This window comes from Aphidius gifuensis, linkage group LG3 (genome assembly GCF_014905175.1).
Source record: "Aphidius gifuensis isolate YNYX2018 linkage group LG3, ASM1490517v1, whole genome shotgun sequence".
Lineage (NCBI taxonomy): Eukaryota > Metazoa > Arthropoda > Insecta > Hymenoptera > Braconidae > Aphidius > Aphidius gifuensis.
The window spans coordinates 9,188,185-9,213,157 of NC_057790.1; the positions used below are offsets into that span (position 1 = coordinate 9,188,185).

General features: G+C 28.1%; 1 protein-coding gene across 1 annotated transcript in view; it reads left to right on the forward strand.

Annotated features, from left to right (window-relative positions):
* LOC122851899 overlaps nt 1-17,951 on the forward strand; it is a 50,573-nt gene extending 32,622 nt beyond the window's left edge. The window contains exons 3-9 of the mRNA XM_044151397.1: nt 4,526-4,601; nt 11,742-11,956; nt 15,075-15,242; nt 16,640-16,845; nt 16,915-17,077; nt 17,152-17,337; nt 17,394-17,951. Coding sequence (XP_044007332.1) covers nt 4,526-4,601; nt 11,742-11,956; nt 15,075-15,242; nt 16,640-16,845; nt 16,915-17,077; nt 17,152-17,337; nt 17,394-17,594 — 1,215 coding nt within the window. The 3' untranslated portion in view covers nt 17,595-17,951. The remainder of the gene's footprint in view (nt 1-4,525; nt 4,602-11,741; nt 11,957-15,074; nt 15,243-16,639; nt 16,846-16,914; nt 17,078-17,151; nt 17,338-17,393) is intronic.
* Nucleotides 17,952-24,973: the final 7,022 nt, after the last annotated feature.

Here is a 24,973-nt window from a genome sequence, read left to right on the forward strand (position 1 = left end):
CAACATTTTTTGAATCGTCAACTGGTGGTTCACAAGTATTTTTCAATGATGATTTATCAACATTTTTTGAATCGTCAACTGGGGATTCACAAGTATTTTTTAATGATGATTTATCAACATTTTTTGAATCGTCAACTGATAATTTACAAGTTTCTTTCGATGATGTTTTATCAACATTCTTCGAATCGTCAACTGGTGGTTCACAAGTATTTTTTAATGACGATTTATTAACATTTTTTGAATCGTCAACTGGTGGTTCACAAGTATTTTTTAAAATAAGAAAATCTGTTATTGAACATGGTGTTTCTTTAACAACAGCTTTCTCGTTAGTAATAATTTATGATTGACGTGAACTAAGTTTTATTTGAGGTAAATCAGTTTCAGTTATTGTATGCTCGGTGATTGATTCTACGTCTGTTTCATCGGTCATATAATCCAGTGAACTTGATCGACTTCTTAAAATTAATGATGGACTTGAAGCTTTGGAAGTACTTTTTTTTTTTCTTCATTACATTTTGGTCTTTGTTTTGTTTATTTTTATGTATAGTATTTAAATCAGCTTCTACTGGGCTGTCATCAACCTGAAAAAAGCATACTCATAAAACAAACATATATTTTGTATTATTGCTATTGATATTGTTTGTTCACGAAGAATAAAGACAAAAAAAGGGAAAAAATAACGCTAGAAAAAAAAACCCAGATGAAAAGAGAGTATCATTTTTTTTTTAATCAAATATTGTTGAGTACAGGTAATTTATAAGATTTTTCGTTAATTAATTGTCATATATTAAAAAAATAATTACATAAAATATTGCAATGTTTTTTCTTTAGCTGTCATTGTTAACTTATTTATAATAAATAAGTATTGAAATTTATAATAAAACAAAAAAAAAAAAATTATCTGAATAAATTTCTATTTTTTATTTATATATTTAAAAATAAATTTTCATTAATTTGAGGGTAAATGTTTATTAAATAATTAACATTTTTTTGCTTAATCAAAATTATTTTGTTACAAAAACTTCTAAGCAATTATTATATAATATTATTTTTAATATTAATAATTTTTACAACTTCAACAATATTTTTAATAATAATAATAATTTTAATTTATTCATCATTTAATCATTATTTTATTGGGTTATATAGCACTGTAGCGGAATTTTCTAAGTCAAACTTGGACTTAAAAAATTTGTATAAAATAGAGTAGTAACGCGATATTTTAACAAAGGACAAAAATACAATGAATTTTTACAATGACAAACAAAAATATATAACGACGAAATTACAAAAACAAAAATATATTATGACAAAACCGTTTTGATGTATACTATACTAATAGTCTTGACTTAATAATCTGAAAGAAAAAAAAATATTCTCGAGTATCACACGTGGTTCATTTCATAAAGAAAAAAAAAAAATCGAACATAATTTTTTTCCGTTTTGTTTCTACAATGCCATTAAATTTATTGCGTAGCCAAAAAGGCCATTATCAATTAATCAATGCTGGATACGTATATAATAAAAAACAAGTGGACTGGTTTCATGGCGATGTGTTGGTCTCTTGAAATATCATTGTTATTGTGTTGCTAAATTTGTGTTGCTATATTTCCTTAAAAACATTTGCCAAAATTAATTATTTAGCTATTGGCAAATTTTTCTAAGGAAAGAAAGTTGCCAAATAAATAAATTCGCAGAGTAGAATATTTTTACAGCGATTTGACAAGAGAATTTTTTTTTAATACAAATTATTGCTGTAAAAAAAATCTTCACTACGAATTTATTTATTTAGCAACTTTCTTTCCTTAGAAAAATTTGCCAATAGCTAAATAATTAATTATGACAAATAAATCAATTCGCAAATTAATTGATGAAATAAGAACATCAACACCTATAGCTAACGACTTAGCGTCGAAAACAGAAATCATTTCACAACCACCAGCACGACCAACAAGTGCTCACATCCAAGAACGCCCTTTTTATTCTGATCAAAAACAGACAAATTTTCAGTATCCTGTACATTCACCAGCACCGCAAAATAATCATTTAAACTCTACACATATTCAAAATCAGTCACAATGTCATCCTGGTCCGAGCATTAATAATAATCAATTCCAAAGAGGCTAGAACACTCAACATAATCCTTAGTATTCAGTTCATCCTTCAGTGCCACAAAATTATCATTTTAACGCTCCACATTATCAACAAAACTCACAATTACAATCTTGGTCCAATAATTATCACTTCCATCAAAACGATTAAACTCATCATACCCCTCAGTATCTAGTAAATCCAACAGCATCACAAAATTACATTTCATCTATTTAATTTGGCCAGGAAGATCCAACTCGACCAGATGAATCATTTAAAAGTTCTAATTTGACACAAATTTAATTAAAAATAAGTTTATCAAAAGAAAATAATAATAACTTTATATTTAGAATCATTATCATTAATAAATATTGTTAATTTATATTATTTATTTTTCCTTTCTATGTTCAATAAATATAATATTCAAATAAATAGCCTTATTTATAATTTATGCATGTACAGTTAAATTTATAATAATGATATTTTATTTATATTAATTAATTAATTAATTCATTACTATAAATTAATTAATTAAATTATGAAGCAGATTCACAAAGAAATTTTGAGGACTCATAAGGACGACCGTCTTTCTAGCGTTAAACCGATCCGCTTTCTTCAAAGAGAAACGTTTTTTAAAGAAAGAAGGACTAGGAAAGACGATCGTTCGAAAAATAAAAGAAAACCATCTAAAAAAAAAGCGTCCTGCATCGTCCTGCAAAGTGGACGTAAAAAGACGATTTCAGAACAAAGGAATTGAAGAAGTCTTAAAATATTTCAACGCGGGTATGACTAACAGACGTATGCTAAAACATTTACGTTATATTGCCAAAGCAATTTCCATTTAGTCTTTATTTTTTTATTATATTAAAATCAATAAATTATATGTAAAAATAAATTAATTCTATAGAATGTTAATATATGAATTTGTTTTTCTGTATTTTGTAATTTCGTCGTTATTGATTTTGGATTTTGTAATTTTGTCGTTATTAATTTTAGATTTTGTATTTTGTCGTTGTTTATTTCGTCAGGTAGCCAATAGTGTAGTTAAAAATATTTTAAGTGCAAAAAAATAAAAAAAATTGATGTTTTAAAAATTCTGAGGATGTTGGGGGACTCTGTGAGATGTTTCAGGACTTTGAGAGATATTGAGGTCTGCTTTTGAATTTTTCGAGAACAGTTGAAGAATTTACGAGATATAGATATAGACAATCGAGGAAATGACGGGAACTTAGGGGGACTGATATGAACGATTGAGGAACTTGGAGGGTTTATAAAGACGTTGAAGACGAGTAAAAATTTCATCTCGGGTATTGTCTCTGATCGAGAGGCAGCCTCTGAACTACCTCTAATTTAACCACGATAGAGACAGTTTTCAGAGGCTGCAGAGCTTTCAGGCGCTGTTTTCAGATTAAAAATTTCATCTCGGGGTAACATTTCTACATAGAATCAAGCTCAGTCTTCAACGTCGAAACGAGGTTTAGTGTCGTATTCCGAGATTAATTTTTACCTGGGCGAAGTCACTTCTATGATGAAAAAAATTTAAAAAACGAGTAGAAATAAGTTTGAAAAATATTTACTTGTTCAATTTTTCTTCAACACGTTGCCAATTTTTTTGCAATTTAATTCAGCTCGGTGAAATCTAGAAATTTTGAAAGAAAAAAACAACCGTTTAATTTGTTTAGGAAAGCTAAACAAAGGAAAGAAACAAAAAAAAATTATCTCAATAAATTTCTATTATTTTTTATTTATATATTTAAAAATAAATTTTTATTATTTTTCGGGTAAATTTCTTTTAAATAATTAAAACATTTTCACTTAATCAAAATTATTTTGTTACAAAAACTTTTAAGCAGTTATTATATATAATATTATTTCAAATATTAATAATTCTTATGATTATAAAAAATCATTTTAAATATTATTAATTTTAACAACTTCAACAATATTTTCTATATGAATAATTATTTTAATAATTATTTTATTCATCATTTAATCATTATTTTATTGGTTTGTATGGCACGTAGGCGAAATTTCCCAAGTCCAAACTTGGACTTAGAAAAGTTGGATAAAATAGTGTAGTTAAAAATATTCTAAGTCCAAAAAAATAAAAAAATTAATGTTTTGAAAAATCTGAGGACGTTGGGGGACTCTGTGAGATGTTTCAGGACTTTGAGGTCTGCTTTTGAATTTTTCGAGAACTCACGAGATGTAGATATAGACAATCGAGGAACTCACGGGATATGTATAGACATATATGTATATATTAGGGTGTTTTTTTTTTTTTAGTATATATGTATGAAAAATTATATATATACATTGTTTTGAAACTTCTAATAATCAAAATGCAAACTGTAATGTAATATACACGCATAGATCTAAAACGAGATAATTCATAGTTTATTCTAATATTTGTTTTTTATTTTATCTTTTCCAGATGGCAACTATGCTGGGGATGAACACAAACGTGTTCAGCGCTCAAATCCGTACAGGACACTCTGGTATTTCAACGCGTAAGTTATTTTGTTAAATGTAGAATATAATCCGTTTTGCATCAATAGAGAAAACCAACAGTCCCGTGTAGGAATTGCCAATAACACGTAGTCCAGGAAATAAAGGTCTGGGTTCGCGATTTTGGATTATGATTTCGAAAAAAATAGGGTAGGTGCCGGAAATTGCAGGGGAATTGAATGGTCGGGAAAAAAAGTGGGTGAAAATTTTTTTAGAGGTAAAAAAAAAAAAAATAAAAAGGGTTAAAAATGGCTGTTTTTTGGGAATATCGCAAAAACTACGAGGTTGGGGGGAAAATAGTTTTCATAAAAGATGTAGGGAAAAAAATTAGCTTTAATTTAGTTATCAAAGGTTTTTCGCGTATTTCAAAGGGTTTAGTAGAAAATCATTCAAACATGTTTTTGTTAATTTATTTTCAATTTTTCGATTATGTTTAAATGCAAACCCGGAATAAAATATCGAGTATAAAATAAGCATTGAAAACTCAACGTCAAGATTTAAAATTTATCTAATAAAATAAGCCTTGATTAAATACTTAATTTGAACGCTTTACTATTGAAATGAGCAATACAGATTGACCATAAAAAAACATGGTTTGTTCAAGGCTCATTTTTATAGTTAAGCCGTAAGAATAAAAATGTTTGGTATGATGAGTATTAATAAAAAAATGGCTTAATTGTTGTAACCTAGTTAAAAATATAGAAAAAAATGGCTTGTACGACTGAGAATTCGATTCCGATACTCAAGCTGATACTTAATAGATGAATCATTTGGGACCACAGGGGGTTTTCTCTCTTTTTCTAACTCTGTAATTGTATGAGTGTACTACTAAAGCGCTGCCTGTTGACTCTGGTGCGTAACAGGCTATTATTAATAATAATTAATTCACTCGGTTGTTTAGTAAGTCGAAAAAACGCCATGAACCATCTCCGTTATAAGCTTTTTGATTAAAAAACAAATCATAATGATCGGTTGAGCATTTTCTGAGAACATAGGCCTCAGAGAACCCCTCCGAATACAAATATTTGTTCGATTATGACTTTTACAAACAAACTTGACCAACGCAACCACGATATTTTGAACCTAACGATTTCTCCACTGAGCCGCGAATTAGGTCACGGGCCAGGTTTCGGAACGCTTAAGGGAAATTCTTGTTTAAAGCGACTTATAAAACTACAAAAATAATAAATTTCTATATATTTATTTATTTTTTTCATTAAAATAGTCTTTAAAGTTATTAAAAAAAAATATAAGTAGTAAATAAATATAATGGATTATTTATAATGATTTGTTTATGATTTTATAATGATTTTTGCACAATGGTCGAGTTACGGAACGATTGAAAATCTGGTGCCGTAGTTTCGGACCGTGTAAGTACTAGTTACGGAACGCTTATAAATAAAGTGGTCGTACAGGGAAAAATAATTGCAATTAAGTACTGATAAAGTGTTTTAAATGTTTTAGTAATCATTTTCCTTCATTTAAATATAAATTTTAATAATATATTAATATTAATAGGATGAATTTTTTCAACTTTTTTATTATAGTCCATTGAAGAAATGAAATGAGAAGGCTCTGAAAGAGTCATCTATGAACATTATGTTATTTTTTTGAAGTGAAACTTCTTTACGCAGGGTAGTGAAAATAAAAAACAGTGTGTCGGCCATGTAATGCTCGGAGCAAGCATATAAGCGTTTTCCCATATAACTAATAAGAGTGAGTGAGTGAGTGGCTACGAGCGAGAAAAGAGATATGCTTTGAATGAATGTGTGTGTGTGTGTGTGTGCGTTGCCAATAGTGTAGCTGATCGGTTCGCAGCACTTATGAAAATAATGAATCAAAAAATTATAAATGAATACATATTCTCAATTGAAAATTATTATTAGTATATTTATGTTATTGATATTATTATTATAATTATTATTTTATTATTAATATCGATATTATTATTATGACTATAATGAATACCAATGATATTATTACTATCATTAAATTGATATTATTATTTTTTATAATATTATTGAAATTATTATTATTTATAATAATATTATTGATATCTATAATGATAGTATAAATAAAAAGTACAACAATAATTTTAATAATATCAATATAATATTAGTATTAATATCAATGGTATGAATCATATTAATAATAATAATAATATCGATATAATATTGATAATGATAAGATCAATACTGACATTAATATTCAAGTATAAATATTAATAATTATTAGTATTCATATTTCAACAATTATTATTATAAATGTTATTATTAATAAAATTAATATCATTTATATCATGCCTAATATATATTGATATTATTCCTAATTTATAATGATATCAAAATGATTATTGACATTTTTATTCTGTATAATATCATGAAATAATTGTCATTAATATATATTAATTCATGCTATGGATATAATTTCAATAATATATCATCGATAATAATAAAATCATTGATATTAATATTATTAATATCGATATAGATTATTAATTATAATAATGAAAATAATAATAGTACTGTTAATAATATTCAAATATAAATATTAGTAATTATTAGTATTTATATTTTAAATATTATTATTATAGATATTGTTAATAATTGATAATATTCACCCTGTTGAGTTACTGTTTTAATAAAATAAATAAATAAATAAATAAATGAATATTATTAAAATTATTGTTGTTATTATTATCATTTATATATATTCATAGTGTGAATAATAATAATAACGATAATTATATGAATAATAATAATATTGATAATAATTTTAATAATATCAAAAATTTATAATATCAATGGTATCAATAATAATAATAATAATATCAATAACGATATAATATTGATAATATTATCAGTATTTATATTTTGGATATTATCGCAATATGATCGATATTATTATTATAAATATCATATTGATATCATCAGTTATACTATAATAGGGTTCTTTGATCTTCGAGAATCGATTCTTTTTTTGTAAAAATCGGGTAGCCGATATATCGCCACAAAAAGTACTCGATTCATAAAGAATCGATTAAAAAATCGTGTTATTATAATTATTTTTTTATTAATTTTTTTAATCATACATTATTTTTTATGTATACACAATATTAATAGAAAAAAAAACGAATGAAATTGAATGAAAAATATGATGTTAAAAAAGAGAATATTATAAATATTAATAATAAATAATTAAATATTATTATTATTTATTAAATATTAAATTTTAAATAATATTAATATTTATATTTATATTAATATGTATTATTTAATATTAATATTTATTATTTATATGAGAAGTGTCAGAAGCCGATCCCCAATCATCAAGTGTCGACGAACTTTGTTGTTTCTTTCTAATTTTTTTCTTTTTTTATTTTATATTAAAAAAGAGTTTAAAATAAATACAAAAGATGGCCTAGGTTTATACAAACCTAGAATAATGCGCTTCGTAAGGGCGAAAGACAAGACCGATTCTTTTAGCGACATTCGGTGAAAAAAAATCGTGAATCGATTAAGCGGCTCTGAAAAGAATCGGATACTTGTACTCGATATGACTCAATCCAGTACTCGAGTACTTAAAAAATCGCCAAGAATCGAAGACCCTTAATATTGCCACTCAGTGGCAACATTGTTCATCTATCGAGAAGTTTTTCTTAAATTTTTTAATTTTTTAAGCAATAATTAACCAAGTTATTAATCAATTAACAAATTGTGAGCTGCCACTGCGACCGTAAGTCCGTAGCAAACGTATGCGCCGTCTTTAGTCACTGTAAATACAAGTCTCTTGTGCATGCAAACATACAGACTGTCCCATTTTAATTAGATAATGAATTTTTCTTGAAAAATATAGCTCAAATTGAAAAATGATTCAAGTAAAAGTTGTATGGTTTGGAGGGGGACCCATAAAAAAAAAAAAAAAAAATTCAAAAAATTCAAAATGGCGGAGTTTCAGGTATGAACATACTTTTTTAAAATGGATACTGTATTTTTTTTTTGCTCCAAAATGTTTCTTACTCCTGAAATATCGTAGCCGGATCATTTATTAGACAATCAGTATTGCCCTGTAAAATAATCCAACTAGATATGTAATTTAATTAACCCTGTTTTTCCTGCGCAACAATGGCGCATAAGAATGGTAGGGAGACGGAAATGCGTAATGTAGGGAGAGGTAAAAAGGAACCTGAAAAATACGCGAAAATATAACACAATAATGCGGTAGAAATAATTTTAAATAACACTTGTAAATTCGGTAAAAATTCGGAGCACAATTTATTTGTAAATTACCCTGTTGCTATTACATGAAAATACGATACAAAAACAATTATAAAAATATGTAACCCAATTAAATTTTACTCGCGCGTCGCGTCGAAAAGAGAGAACCTAAAGCCATGCGGTCGTGACGGAGTCAGAGACAGAGAAATATTAAAATTGCGAATGGCCCGGTTAATATTCAAATTACGACGGCCGAAATACAAGCGACGGGATTGAGAAGCAATCCAGTCAATTAATTAATCAAATCACTGACTCTACATTGACGCTACGATGACGCTTGGCTTTTACAATATTAATATTTTTACACTTGTCATAAATTCACAGAACAAACACTGAACAAAATTTATTTAAAGAAAAGTACTTACATTGATTGTCGGTGATTTAATCTAGCAATCTAGTGACGGCGTGTACCTTGGCTTGACCTCGGAGACGCTCGCAAAATTGACAGGTTGGCTTGGTTACAATATCGCCAGTAATGATGTACAAAAATATATATATATATATATATATATTTTATTTAATTGTAGTACAATGTAATTATACAAGTTGGTTGTATGTGATCGACGATTAAATTATGTCAAATTGTAGACATGAACGTAGCACTGACTTTACAATAAAATCACAATAAATGTTACTTTTATTTGAATTTAAAATAAAATTATTATACGAGACTTTTTACTGTATTTTATAAATTGTATTCACTGTTGAATGGCTGACCACGAGGTCGTAAATTTGTATAATTAAATATTTAATTATTTTAAATAAATAATTGATTATTTATTATCGCAAAAATGTAATTTATTCTATTCAATATTTATTTGATTAGAAAATGCACCACAATACGTGCTTTAAATTTAATTTACTCAAGCAAGAAAATTTTAGACCATGCGGTCGTAATTTATTTCAAGTTAAATGTGTAAGTGATTTAATGAATTTAAATTACTGATTTAAGTAACCAAATGTTACTTAAATATTATTGAAACAATAAATTGATAAAATAATCAATGAAATATCGAATAAGTATAACTTACAGTTGTGCTGATTTGTAGAAAATATTCTAAGTTTTTTAGAGCAATTAAAATGCGACGAGGCAAAGTGCCTATGCTAGTTAGAGCTGGAAGAGCTGGTGTAGGTCAAGGAACTAACTCTGACCGAGTGACCGAGATCTAGCGATCGATCTCGCTCGATGCCCTCAGAACATAAGGGTAGGTGGGGATCCTTCGGGGATGTTCGGTTTTCCTCCTTGGTCCAATTCCACTTTCCTTCTGTCGACTATTTCCTATTGGTTGAGGAAAATCTTAAGATTTTCCAACTTTAATTAAAATTACTTCTACTTGTCTAATTATGACATGAGTGGTACCGAGAGAATCCCTATATTTTTAGGATTCTGTCGATATCACTCATTTTATTAATTTATATTTAATTTTCCAAAATAAAATTGGCGGTAGATGCGCTTGGCAATAGTGCCGGCTCAAGTGGTTTGTTGGGGGTGCAAAACCTCTAGCTCCCTTAAATATTGTAACTTGACGATCTGTAAGATGGAGCTAGGGGTATTAAAAAGTACCCTGAATATTTAATATTTATAATAATAGAAAGGAAAATAATAAAAAAATTAGTGCGACTTACCGCCGGACATTACACTCCAAAACTAACAATTTTTATTTGAAAAATTTTTCGATAAAATCACTTTTTTTTCGGCCCGATTTTATCTGTTGTAGATTTTCCTCAAAAAAAAATGGCTTTAATTTGAAAATGATATTTGGAAAAGTTGTAGCGTTTAGGAAGACAAACACGGAAAAAAAAAAAAATTTGGTAAAAAATTCAAAATGGCGGAGTGAGAAGCATGGATAAAAAAAATGGACTTAGCCAAAAAATTTTATTTAGAAAAAAGTGACAAAAATACTTGAAGTGCGGAGCAATTTTTGTAAAAAAAAATTACACCTAACCTCAAAAAAAAGATGTTCATACTTTAAACTCCGCCATTTTGAACTTTTTGAAAATTTTTTTTTTCTTCTCGTGTTTGTCTTCCTGAACGCTACAACTTTTCTGAATATCATTTTTAAATTTGAGCCATATTTTTCGAGAAAAATCTATCAACAGACAAAATTGGGCCGAAAAAAAAAGTGATTTTATCGAAAAACTTTTCGAATAAAAAGTGTTAGTTTTGATGTAAGAAACATTTTGGTGCAAAAAAAAAATACAGTATCCATTAAAAAAAACTATGTTCATACCTAAAACTCCGCCATTTTGAATTTTTTGAATTTTTTTTGTTTTTTTTTATGGGTCCCCCTCCAAACCCTACAACTTTTACTTGAATCATTTTTCAATTTGAGCTATAATTTTCAAGAAAAATCCATTATCCAATTAAAATGGGACAGTCTGTATAAATGGTGGCAGTGGCAGCTCACATCATCGATGATTTGAAGTCAATCATTTTTCTTTTAAATTGATGTATAACTTCCTTAAATCGCACGACTCATTTTTGAGGTTAAATCAAATGTCATTTCATTCTATCAAATTTTTATCTTTATTTAAACACTCATTTCTTTGAATTGTTTTTAAACTCATTCATGTACCATTCGAAGATAATCAATTTTGTTCCAAATCGACATATTCTTTATTGAAATCGATCCATATGTCTCTTGCTTTGACGGATAAGATTGCTTTCCATTCAGCAAATTTTATTTTAAATTCATTAGTTTTTTGAAAACAGAAAGGTGCTTAGAAGAAAAAAAAAAATGTCTAATCAAATTGAAAAATTCGTACAAATTTACTTAAAGTATTAATGATGTTTATTTTTGTATTTGTTGAAATCTTAGTCTCGAAATTGTTCAACTCTAATTCTATCGTTTTATCAAATTCCAGCACCACTTGCTGTAGCAAATACGGTTCAAATTCAGTGTGAAAGTGAGTTCATTGTTGTCTCCATATCAACAGAACGAAACACTGATTTCCATGGCCTTGTATATCCCAGAGGATTATCAAAAAATAGTTCCTGTTTGCAAGAATTTCAGAATCAACCAACACCAATAATATATCATCTTCCACTGAGATCCTGCAACACCATGCCATCAGAGCTCGTAAGTTGACAATAACTTTCATGTCTGTCAAAAATCATTCAAATAAATTAGATATATATTGTTATTAATAAATAGGCTCGGGAAGTTCGTCTGTTATTTCAAATTGCCGTAAGCACCATGGCTACATGGTGAATTATAGTTAGAAAAAAAGACGATCTGAACCTCGTACATCGGAAGAATGGCCTCAAAAAATGGCCTCTTTAAAATGGTCTCTTGAAAATGGCCTTCAAATAGAAGATATTTTTTTTGGCTTCTTGAAAATGGCCTTTAAATAAATAATTTCTTGGGCAAAAAACGTGAAGCCATTTTTCAAGAAGCCAACAACATGAGAGAATTTCTTTAGGTCAAAAATACAAGGCCATTTTTAAGCAACCAAAAAAAATGGCTTTTATCTAAAAGCCATTTTTAAGAGGCCAAAAAAAAATGACCTTTTTTTAAAGGCCATTTTCAAGAGGCCAAAAATATGAATAAAAAAAAAAAAGTGAGGCAGTTTTATCACAACTACAGAATTGAATTTACAAACTATCGTAGGAAAACGCCTTAATTTTTTTGATTTATATTTCTTATTTTACATCTTTTGCTTCTTGAAAAAGAAGTTACATTGAAAGAATTTTTTTCTAAAGTCAAGAAAAAATTTTCTTGTCGACAGAAGAATACTTCTTGGCAAAAAGTTGGTTAAAAAAAAAAAAATATGGTTTGAATTACGAAAAAATGTGTTCGTATGGAGAAAGATAAAGTTCTTGTTTGAAACAACATTAAATCATTCAGATAGTTTCTTGTTTCATGCTATAATTGGTTTGTGTCAAGAAGAATACTTCTAGTTATAAACCATATAAATTCTTGACACAAGCACTATTATGATTATCATAAGGGAATAGCTTCTCGTTTTAAGCGACAAAGTGGCTTTTAACAAGAAAAAAACTTCTAGAAAAAGGTAACAGCACGTTTGAATCAATCAGGATCACTGCTTTAAACAAGTAAATCTGTTACTTCTTTTAAACTGTCACTTGCCAGTTAATTTCTTTAACTAGATCAATTCTTTAAAAATTGATTGGTAAGCAACACTCTTTCTTTAGCCGTTTGTTGATAGATTTTTGAGTATTTAAACAAATTAAAAGCTATAGGAAAAATGGCTAAGAAAAGAATGTTGCTCACGAATTGATTTCTTCTGCCTTAATTGCTAAGCTTCATCCATTCCTTAGTCATTTTTTCTATAGCTTTTAATTTATTTAAACAAATAAAAAGCTATATTGCCAAATGTCTAAGGAAAAGATGTTGCTTACCAGTTATTTTCTTCAGCTAAGTAAATTAACAGGCAACACTTTTTTTTAAAAAATTATTTATCATGTGGTTTTTTCTATTTTTGTTGATTTTAATAATTATAAAGAAAAATACTTACTATGTTTGTATGGTTGCTGTTTTAATTTTCACATTCCGAAACATTTTTTACATACAATGGTATTTTTCATTAATTTTTTTCCGCGAGGTTGAATTGAGGATGTATTGGGTCAGATAATAACACCCGAAAATTGATACAAATTATTATTACTTTGGTCACAATTATCAGTAGCAATCATTCTGAATGAAACTCTTATTATTAACTTAATAAATAGAAAAATCTAGGCATTTTTCGTTTATTTTTTTTGGTAACTCGTTTTAGCATCGATTCAACGTCGAAACGAGGTTGAATCGAGGTTGAATCGGGTTAAACAAGAAAACACCTAAGAAATGATTCAATTTATTATTTTTTTAGTTATAAGTATTGTTAGCCTTATTATTTTTAATATCATTTTTTTTAACAAAAAAGTTTTGAATTTAGGCATTTTTTATCTATTTTTTTCGACATAGAATCGAGCTCGCAATTAGCCTTGGTTCAATTGGTTATTGAAACGATACAAGAAAAAATGATAAGAAGAAAATACTAGAAATGGATGACAGCAGATTACCAAAAACATGTTTGAGAAGAGAGTGTGGATGGATCATAGATAATAGTACGACCAAATGGGAAAAAAATTTTTTAGAGGGTTAGACGAATTGAATGGAAGTATGCAAAATAATATTTATGTTACAAGGGCAGTGGGAATAATGTGTGAATTTCCAAAGCGTAAGAGTGGTAGTGCGCTTTTTAGAAATTCACACATTATTACCACTGTCCCTAGTAACATAAAATATAGTTCGTTACATGTGCCCAATCAGAGAGCCCGCTCACAACTCATTTGGAGGGGAAACACTCACCAAGGCTCGTGCTTGCCCCCCCCAAATTCGTTGAGAGCACACTCTCTGAATGGGCACTTGTAACGAAATATACTATTAAAATAGAGGACAAAGATGAAATAATAACAAAAATAGAAAAGGTATGTACCTGTAAGTGGATCGAAAAGAAAAGAAAAGAAATGAATAAGAGAATTATTTAAAATAACTATGAGAGATTATATCGATTTGTAAGAACAGGAAAAAAGATAGAGAATTACTGGGATGAGCAAAACGGTTATGTAGGCCATAAGGACTGTTAAGCAAGAATGGAATGTGGTATTGAAGAGAGGGTAGATGTAATGAAAAGGTTGAGGATTTGATTTAAAAATTGATCACGTGTATCACTTAATAAATATGAACTTGTAAAGTGTAGATCCTCACTTTACTTATTTTACATTTAATTCAAATTCAAACAATAATTTAAAAGATAGACACGAAATTTATATTTAAATATTAATAATAATGAAACAATTTATTTAACAATTAGACTATAATAATTTAACGAGACACAATATATATATTACTGGTTGTGAGGTGGCATAGCCACATCACCAATACAAATTTATGAGTATAGTTCCGACGCACCGTTTGGCTCGGTGGCCGGACTAGAAGCGAAGAGAGCAGAGTCTCACGCAACAAAACAGAGTGAGGGTTCTCCTACCCATACATAGATACATAGCTAACACCTCACTGACTATGTCACATGACATGCCAGTGTGGTGGGAGACATCAAATATTCTATCTCGCTACAAACTGAATTTTATTTTAATGACGGTCAACTTATAACAGCTGAACTTCGTAGTTTCGACTATTTTTATAAAAATAATTGACTTCGTCTTTATTGACAGTTTTTTCTTTTATTTAGGAAGACGGAGGTATTGAATATTTCAATACAATTGTCGTGCAGCCTCATTTGAAGCTGATCACGAATCAAGGAAAAGGTTTTCATGTTAGATGTCGTTACCAGACTCGCGACAAACTCATCTCAAATGACCAAACACATGCCGCAAAGCTTCAGTCACTCCCTCTTCAGGTAAATTTTGATAAATACTCATTCATATAATCATACTTTATAAGCAGATTTTCATTAATCTCAACGTTTATATAATCGTTAAGTTTTTTCAGGCCTAAAATCTGTGTGAGTGGTTTGAAGGGTAAAGTGTAAATGATCGTTCGGAATTTATTACTGGCAACAGTGATTTTGAAATTCCTTGAAAATTATGTTAAAAACAATTTAAGCTCACAGGGCATCTTCTGATATCGAACGAAAATCAGATCACTTGTCGCTCTCAAGATGAGCACTATCATATTTTTTGAATATCTGAAATTCATTAATTTTTATTAATATAGCAATATTTAAAATAAAAAATTGATTGAATTTTACATAACAGTTATTGATAGTTTGCTTCCTTTCATTAACGTTGATATGATTTGTGTTTCAAGCAAAAAACACCTAAATATAGCTGCTATATGTTTGCTCTGTTTGAAAACAATTTAAAAATGTTAAAAAACAGCAGTTAAACAATTTTCAATTCGATAAAAATAAAATCTTGTTGCATTTTGACGTCGTTTCAATATTTTTCTAATTTTCGGACGACCACAATAATAAAAATCACTTGTGACGAAAATTAAAAACTTTAATCTAAAACTGACCCTGACCGAGACTTGAACCTCATGTGTTTCGTATGGAAATTCAACGTGTTATCCACTGCGCCACGACATCGCATGTGGGAAATAAATTTTGTTCGTTATAAATTAACAATTTGTGAATAAGCAAAGTCACGCCTGCTCAGTCAACTAAAAAATGACGGCACTTAATATTTCTGAGTCCCTAATTAATTTTTGCTATGGCCCATTATAATTTCAACCATGTTGCTTTGTATTTGTCAGTGACACCTACAGGATTTCCAAGAAAATGAAATTTTAATTATAGTACACGGTTAATTTTAAGAGGATCATTTTAATTCTGTCTACATTAACCAGGTTTTTAAACCAGGTTTTAAAATAAAAAATTTTTTTTAGCTGTGATGTAATGCAATTTTTAAGCTAGATTATTTTAACTTTTAAATTTGGCTTTTGTTAAAGTTTCTTTATGAGTTGTAATTTTTTCATCGGGAAATAGCAAAAAAAAAAACATTATAAAATTGCATTAGTATCTTTTAATTTTTTAAAACAAGAATAGTTTTTTCTCGTTAGAATGATAGCAAATATTTCAATAGTCAGAAGATATACCTTCAGTGATGTGGTACCGTAGTAAAATCCACTGAAAATTTTTCTCCGTGTATCTGCATTATGAAACAAACAAAATATGGCAGGTTTCCGTGTATTCCTAGTCTTTTTAGTTATTTCATAATATAATAATCCAAGACTTTTTTGATAACAATTTATGATAAAAAATCGTTGGATCATTGTTTATCTTTCTGTGTATAGGCGACTGCCCCAATGCCAGGTTGCACCATGAAAATCTTTTCGAGTGATCCAACAGGTTATCATGTTGCTGAGAATGTAGAAATTGGTGATCCTTTAAGCCTTGTTATAAGTATTGACAAACAAGACAACTTTGGATTAGAAGTTTCCGATTGCATTGTTCGGGATGGTCTTGGATGGGGTGAACAAAAACTAATCAATAACGAAGGGTAAAACTTCTTTCGATTTATTTGTATATGTTCATTTTATTTATTTATTCTTTTATTTATTTATGACAGTTGCCCAGTGGATAGTGAAATCATGGGCCGATTCACTTACAGTCAGGACAAATCAGAAGCAAGAGTAAATTTCCAAGCTCACAAATTTCCTTATACAGCAAGCGTGTATTACCAATGCAATGTAAAACTTTGCACAAATCATAATGGTGGCTGTTCAGAAGTGGTATGTCTTTATTTAATGCTTAACGCTCTAATATATTTCAGTCGAAAAAGTGTTTAAAAATGCATGTTTTCCAGTTACCTTCATGTAACGAAATTCGAAAACGAAGACAAACAAGTGAACGAATCTTAGATGAAACAAAAGATAGCCTCAGCCTTGATGGTACACCAGCAACGATTGAAGTTTATAGTGGATTATATGTGAACGAAGCATCTGATATAAGTGGGAGAACGGATTCAAATAATGAAGTATCTCGTGAAAGAGTAAGTTAAAAGCTACCGGGGTTTGATTATAAATAGCTAATTTTTTTTCTTTTTAGACTCTCAATGATGATAGTATTTGCATCTCCCAACGGAGTTTTGCGATTGGAATAGCCATTGCTGGACTCATACTGATGGCAGTGGTAATAGTCGTTATCGTTATCCTTTTGTCAAGACGGCGACATAAAAATGTTTCCACTACCGGTTCATCTATTTACAGTGGACCATATACTAATACCCTTTACAGTCAAAGTAGTTAATGTATTAGATCAAAATCCTTATTTCTCAAGGTAGATAATTATTCATCAGCAAGAATAAATTTTTTAACTAAGCGCTAATAAAACTTTTAAATACTAGATTACTATCTTCTTGCTGTTCGAAAAATGTACTGTGGGAACAAAAACTTAAAATTGAAAAAAAAAAATTCTCATAAACACAACAATCTTGATTTGATGAAACATTTGTTAAAATCGATTAAAAAATTATAATTCTTGATATTCAATTAAAATTATGCAGATTTCTTTTCATTTTCACAATATTCTGTGAGAAATTTTCTTCTCAATGCAAGTGTCTTGTCTAAAATAAACAAATTTTTGATTGATTTGACCAAAAGTGTATTCAAATGGAGACTTCATGTGTTTCTCGATACAAATACTTTGTATTTATGGAAAACAATTTTTTTCGTATTCCCAAGCATTTTGTTGTCAAGAAAAATTCTCCCATGATTTCGAATAAAAATTTTTTCAGAGAGTAGGAGAGACGATTCGATTCGATATGTCTGTAAAATATAAGGTCCTTACAATTAGATATTTTTTTTCTTTTGCATATGAGCAAGAAGATTTCAGATATCTCATGATAACCATTTACACGTTTAACAGCTAACATATTTAACGTATCCAGCCAACATAAACGACGCTCAATGCATATTTTATTTAAAATAAAATTTTGTCAAGTATTTCTTCATTTCATGTACGATCTTTTCGCTTTTATCCATAGTTCTTATGGTCTTTTTCAGCAACTATAAAATTTTTTTTGTCGAAATCAAGACAAAAAATGCTTTTTAATATATTTATTTGTCTTGGAAAAGAAAACATTTGAAAAAAGTTAAAAACAGTTTGTTTGAAAATAATAATATATCTTGTTATAAAAAAAAAAAATTCTCGATCACATATTTCTTTGATTCAATTTGATTATTACAAATCTTGATTCAAGTCAAAAAAAAAAAAATTTTGAATCACTTATATACTTCAATCAAAGCCATCGGAAGAAGAAGAAGAATTGAACAGGAAAAAAATTGTTGTGCTGCACAGCAAAGTAGAGGCGAAATTGAAACTCTACAATATTTGTTCTGCCGATAGTACAGCTTTTGTTCATCTGGTAGAGTAATAATTGCCGTGCTATTTAACAAAATTTTTTTATCTACTAGTAGAAACGAGGTCATTTTTTTTTTTAATGTCACAGGTATTGATAATATTATATTGCTTTTTTTCTCATTTATCTTTTTAATAAAAAAACGATTATACAGACTGTCCCATTTTAATTGGATAATCGATTTTTCTCGAAAAATATGGCTCGAATCATAAAATGATTCAAGTAAAAGTTGTAGGGTTTGGCGGGGGACTTGGAAAAAAAAAAAAAAAATCAAAAAATTCAAAATGGCGGAGTTTCAGGTATGAACTAAGTTTTTTCAAGTGAATACTATATTTTTTTTTTGTACCAAAATAATTTTTACATCAAAACTAACACTTTTTACGTGAAAAGTTTTTCGATAAAATCACTTTTTTTTTCGGCCCAATTTTGTCTATTGATGGATTTTCCTCAAAAAATATGGCTCAAATTGAAAAATGATATTCAGAAAAGTTGTAGCGTTCAGGAAGACAAACACGAAAAGAAAAAAAAATTTTTTTAAAAGTTCAAAATGGCGGAGTTGAAAGTATGAACATCTTTTTTTTTGAGGTTAGGTGTAATTTTTTTTTTACTAAAAAATGGTTCGCATCAAGATTAACACTTTTCTGAATAAAATTTTTTGGCTAAGTCCATTTTTTTTATCCATGCTTCTCACTCCGCCATTTTAAATTTTTCACCAAATTTTTTTTTTTTCGTGTTTGTCTTCCTAAACGCTACAACTTTTCCAAATATCATTTTCAAATCAAAGCCATTTTTTTTTTGAGGAAAATCCATCGACAGATAAAATCGGGCCAAAAAAACAGTGATTTTATCGAAAAATTTTTCAAATAAAAAGTGTTAGTTTTGATGTAAGAAACATTTTGGTGCAAAAAAAAAAAAAAAAGTTCATTAAAAAAACTATGCTCATACCTAAAACTCCGCCATTTTGAATTTTTTGAATTTTTTTTTTTTTTTTTTCAGGTCCCCCTCCGAACCCTACAACTTTTACTTGAATCATTTTTCAATTTGAGCTATATTTTTCAAGAAAAATCCATTATCCAATTAAAATGGGACAGTCGGTATTTTAAATTGAAATTAAACCAATAATTTAATATGAGTAATATTTTTTTTTTTTTTCAAATATTTTTTCTTGTATATTCATTTATTCATTTGTATAAGACCAGTAGTATTGCTACCAAAATAGGGCTACAGGTGGTATAGAAATACAAGTTAAATTATATATTTCATTTATTTTTAAATCAATTTTCAACAAAGAACAGGTAAGCAATTAATGATTTTTTAATTTTATTTTCAACATTTATACACTTTTATTATTGTTTACAACAAGCTTATATATCTATATTTTTTTTTCTAATTAAACTTATTTCTTGAAATTTTTATGTATTTTAATTGTATGTTATTTTGTATGTTAATTTAATTTTTTTTAACGTTTTGTCAAATTATATTTATTTTTAAATGTTGGAGATACAAAGTCTGATGACACGTCCCTGACTAAATATATTTACAACTGCTACACTACCGGACACAAATCTTAACTTACAGGCTGACACTAAACAAACATACACAACCATACACTACACACACACTATATGCACCCCTATATAATATACTCATTCCAGTTCCAGCCGCCGTGCACTTTACACTCTTGCCTCGCATTATATATTCTCTGACTGCTAATTAAATAAACGTAACCAATAATATTAAATTCTACTTGTTATTATTTATGATCTACCCTCACATAACCAACATTAAATATTCATGAGTTTAAATTTATAACATTTTTATCAGTTTTTTTTAAACAAATTAAACACTGATTGTACTTTTTCTATTTTTATTATTGATAACCAATTTAATTGATAGAAAAGTCATAATTTTAAGTATAGATTTAGAACAGTCTCATCAATTATGTTTCACATATCTTGATGTAAAAATTAGCAAATAAAAAAACAACAAATTACAAACTAAAAGACAATTCAATAATTGTTTTATTCTAGTGTTTTTCAAAATTTATGCGGAATTTTAAATTCATATAAATTTACGAGCTATTACTTTTTTTATACCACTCATGCATTGTAAACTCGATTTTACACGCGCCCTAACGGTGAGGTAAATTGACGTTTATAGAATTGTAACTGAAACAGTCGTGGAGTAACCGAAATGATCGTGAAGTAACCGAAATGATCGTGGAATAACCGAAATAGTCGTGGAATAACCGAAAAGTGCCTCTGTTTTTTGCGCCCTCAACGGGTATTTTTTGCATCTAGTTCAGTATTAAGCCTCGATTCCAACGACGTAGTATCACACACATACACATATGATATAAAAAAAAAGATGTGTGTTATTGTACGCACAGGGAAGTGAAACTTCTTTAGTAATTTTTATAAATAGTAATTGGAAGATCTCTCGTTGCATTAATATATTTTTGACTAGTTGTCTTTTTCGCTCTCCTTCCGAGTGTACTATTATGTTCATTCAGCTATTAACAATTATGATAGAAATTTTTGAATTTATTGATTAGTTATAATATTAAGGTTCTATGTAAATGAAATTCTAATTCAAAAACTCAACACAGAATATTGTAATCTATATATATAAATGTGAAAATGAAAAACTTCGTTGGTAATGTTCTCAGCAACTACCGAACCGATCATTGTGATTTTTTCTTCAAATCAAAGAGCTTATCGCGGAGATCGTGATAGGCGTTTATTCGATTTCATATCTTAATAAACAACCGAGTTATTATTTATTATAAATAATAGCCTGTTACGCGGCAGAGGCAACAGCCGGCGCTTTGGTAGTAGGTGCTTTACACTCATACAATCACAGAGGTGGAAAAAGAGAGAGAACGCGCTATAGTCCCAAATGATTTATCTATATTTGCATTTAAACATAATCGAAAAATTGAAAAAAAATTAACAATAATATTAGCTTAGGAATTATCAGGCCGATAAATAAAAATAAGTGTAGGTCACAACAAGCTTAAGAATTTTGGTAAATATTCGGTTTAAATGATATGTGTTATCAATAGAAAATGTGTAATAAAATGAAAATGTTAACGTTCAAAATAATGAAATTTAGTCCGTCAGTACATAATAATTTCTTTGTTGGATAACCTTGGTTTAGATTTCCTATTCTGTTTTGAACGATAATGAAAATGACAACGCGAAATTATTTAATAGATATCATCATACATTATTAATTCATTCAAAAAATTGAAAAAGAAAATTCCATTTAAATAATTAAGGTTGAAAGTAAACCCCATCGTCGAACAAAGTTTGGATCCAATAGTACACTGAGAAAAAAAATGTTTGTATTTAAGAGAAAAGTTGCTTAAATATAGCAAAATTTTGCTTGAAAGTTTTAGGCTTTGATTTAAAAAAAAAATGTATTAAATTGAGCATAATATTTTTTAATTAAAGCAATTTATTTGCTTTAATTTAAGACAGTTTTTTTTTTATTTAAAAGAAAACAGAATTAATTTAAGAGAAACTTTGCTAAAAAGGAAGCAAAAATATCCTTTAAATCAAGCGAATAAGTGGTCTAGTTAAGACAAAAGTTGCTAAAATTAAATGACATTTGATTTTATTTAATGGGTAAATCGTTTAATTTAAGGATAATATTGATTAAATTAATAGAAAATTGTTTTTATACAAATGATAAATGAATTAATTTTAAAAAAATAAAACCAACCAGCCTATCGGGATGTGATGAAACTTTTGATTCAAGGGCCTCATAATTTTGTCTCTGATACGTTAACGCGCGATGGTTCAGGGGGTAACGCACTGGCTTTTAAAAGTATAGGTTTAGATAGGTTTAGATTAGGCAGAGGTTCGAGGATTGGTTAGGACAAAAAAAAAAAAAAAAAAAACAATTGAATCTTCGAGTGTAAAATAAAATAAGTCCTGAAAAAAAAGAAAAAATAAAAAAATAATTTTTTTTTTTATTTTCATTTCTTTCAATCAAAAATAAAAACAATTTTCTATTAATTTAATCTATAACTTCCTTAAATTAAACGACTTAACCATTAAATTAAATGAAATGTTGCTTAATTTTAGCAACTTGTGTCTTAACTAGATCGCTTCTTGTTTTAAATTGATTCATAATTTTTTTGAATTAATCCATTTTTTATTTGTATAAAAACAATTTTCTATTAACTTAATCAATATTATCCTCAAATTAAACGACTTAACCATTAAATTAAAAGAAATGTCGCTCAATTTTAGCAACTTTTGTCTTGATTAGAACGCTTTTCTGCTTTAAATTGATTCATAATTTTTTCAAATTAATCGATAATTTCCTCAAGTTAAACGACTTACCCATTAAATTAAATGAAATGTCGCTTAATTTTAGCAACTTGTGTCTTAACTAGATCGCTTTTTGTCTTGAATTGATTCATAATTTTTTTAAATTAATTCATTTATCATTTGTATAAAAACAATTTTCTATTAATTCAATCAATATTATCCTTAAATTAAACGATTTACCCATTAAATAAAATCAAATGTCATTTAATTTTAGCAACTTTTGTCTTAACTAGACCGCTTATTCGCTTGATTTAAAGGATATTTTTGCTTCCTTTTTAGCAAAGTTTCTCTTAAATTAATTCTGTTTTCTTTTAAATAAAAAAAAAACTGTCTTAAATTAAAGCAAATAAATTGCTTTAATTAAAAAATATTATGCTCAATTTAATACATTTTTTTTTTAAATCAAAGCCTAAAACTTTCAAGCAAAATTTTTCTATATTTTAGCAACTTTTTCTCTCAGTGTATGTCATCCGCATTGTAAAGAAAAACAAACTGATAATTAAAAAATAGTAGTAGTAAAAATTTTTTTAATGACAAGCGTAAATATGTATTCTGCCCCTATTCTTATGTGTACTTGAAGTCGTCAACTTTGACATTCATTATCTAAAAAAAAAACTAGCAGGAAAATTGAAAAAAAATACACTTTTATTTGCCACCAAAAAATCGAAAATTAAATAACGGAAAATTTATTTAACTTTCAACCTCAAGTTTGGAATAGGAATATTATTTAGAGCTAGCAAGTCTTTAATTCTTTTAAACAAATGATAACATCTCTGAAATTGTAAAAATAATCCCAAGCAAAGCCAAATTAAAAATAATCTCAGCAACTACCCAACCGATCATCGTGATTTTTTTTTTAAATCAAAGAGCTTATCTCGCAGATCGTTATAGGCGTTTATTTAATTTCCTATCTTAATAAACAACCGAGTTATTAATTATAGCCCGTTACGCACCCAAGTCAACAAGCGGCGCTTCGGTAGTGGCTGCTATGCACTTATAGATACAATCACAGAGTTGAAAAAAGAGAGATAACGCCCTATAGTCCCAAATGATTTATCTATTTGCTTTTTAACATAATCAAAAAATTGAAAAAAAATTAACAATAATATTTTTAAACCAACTAGCTTAGAAATCATCAAGCCGATAGATTAATAGAAGTGTAGGTCAAAATAAAGATGCTCCCTGGTAGAAATATTTCTCCAACTTTCTTCCAACTTTTTTCGGACCATGGGTCATTTTTGTAAAAAGGTAGAGAAAGTTGGACAAAAAGTGGAGAAAGTTGGAAAAAAGGCGAAGAAAGTTGGAAAAATATTTCTACCAGGGCAAGCTTAAAAACTTTGGTAAATATTCGGTTCAAAGGAAATGTGTTATGTTAATATAAAATCAACTGTGTATTAAAATAAAAATATTTTTAACGTTAAGAATAATAAAATTCAGTCAGTGAGTACGTACTAATTTATTTAATGGATAACCTTGATTTAGATTTTCCATTAATTCTGTCTTTAATGATAATAAAATTAGCAGTGCGAAATTATTTAATAATTATCATTATACCGTATTATTTCATTCAAAAAAAGTTAATTTTATTTAAATAATTACGGTTGAAAGTAAATTCCATTGTCTAACAAAGTTTTGGTCCGAGAGGGGTATTCTACATATGGTTATAGAAAATATTTTCAATGCCCCCCTGTCCAAAGTATAACCACTATACTAGCAGGTTCTTAGGAGTATATGTGTCTGTAATCTATCTGGATAGACACACACATACTACTACAGCAAAGAAACAAGGAACAGCACTATTCAAAATTATATGTCCACTGAATCCCTAGGAGAAAAGGGATCTATAACTTCTTTAATAATCCGTATTGTTAAGTAGAACAAATTGATAGTTGACTCAGCAATAATTGATAAAAATTCTTTCAACTACA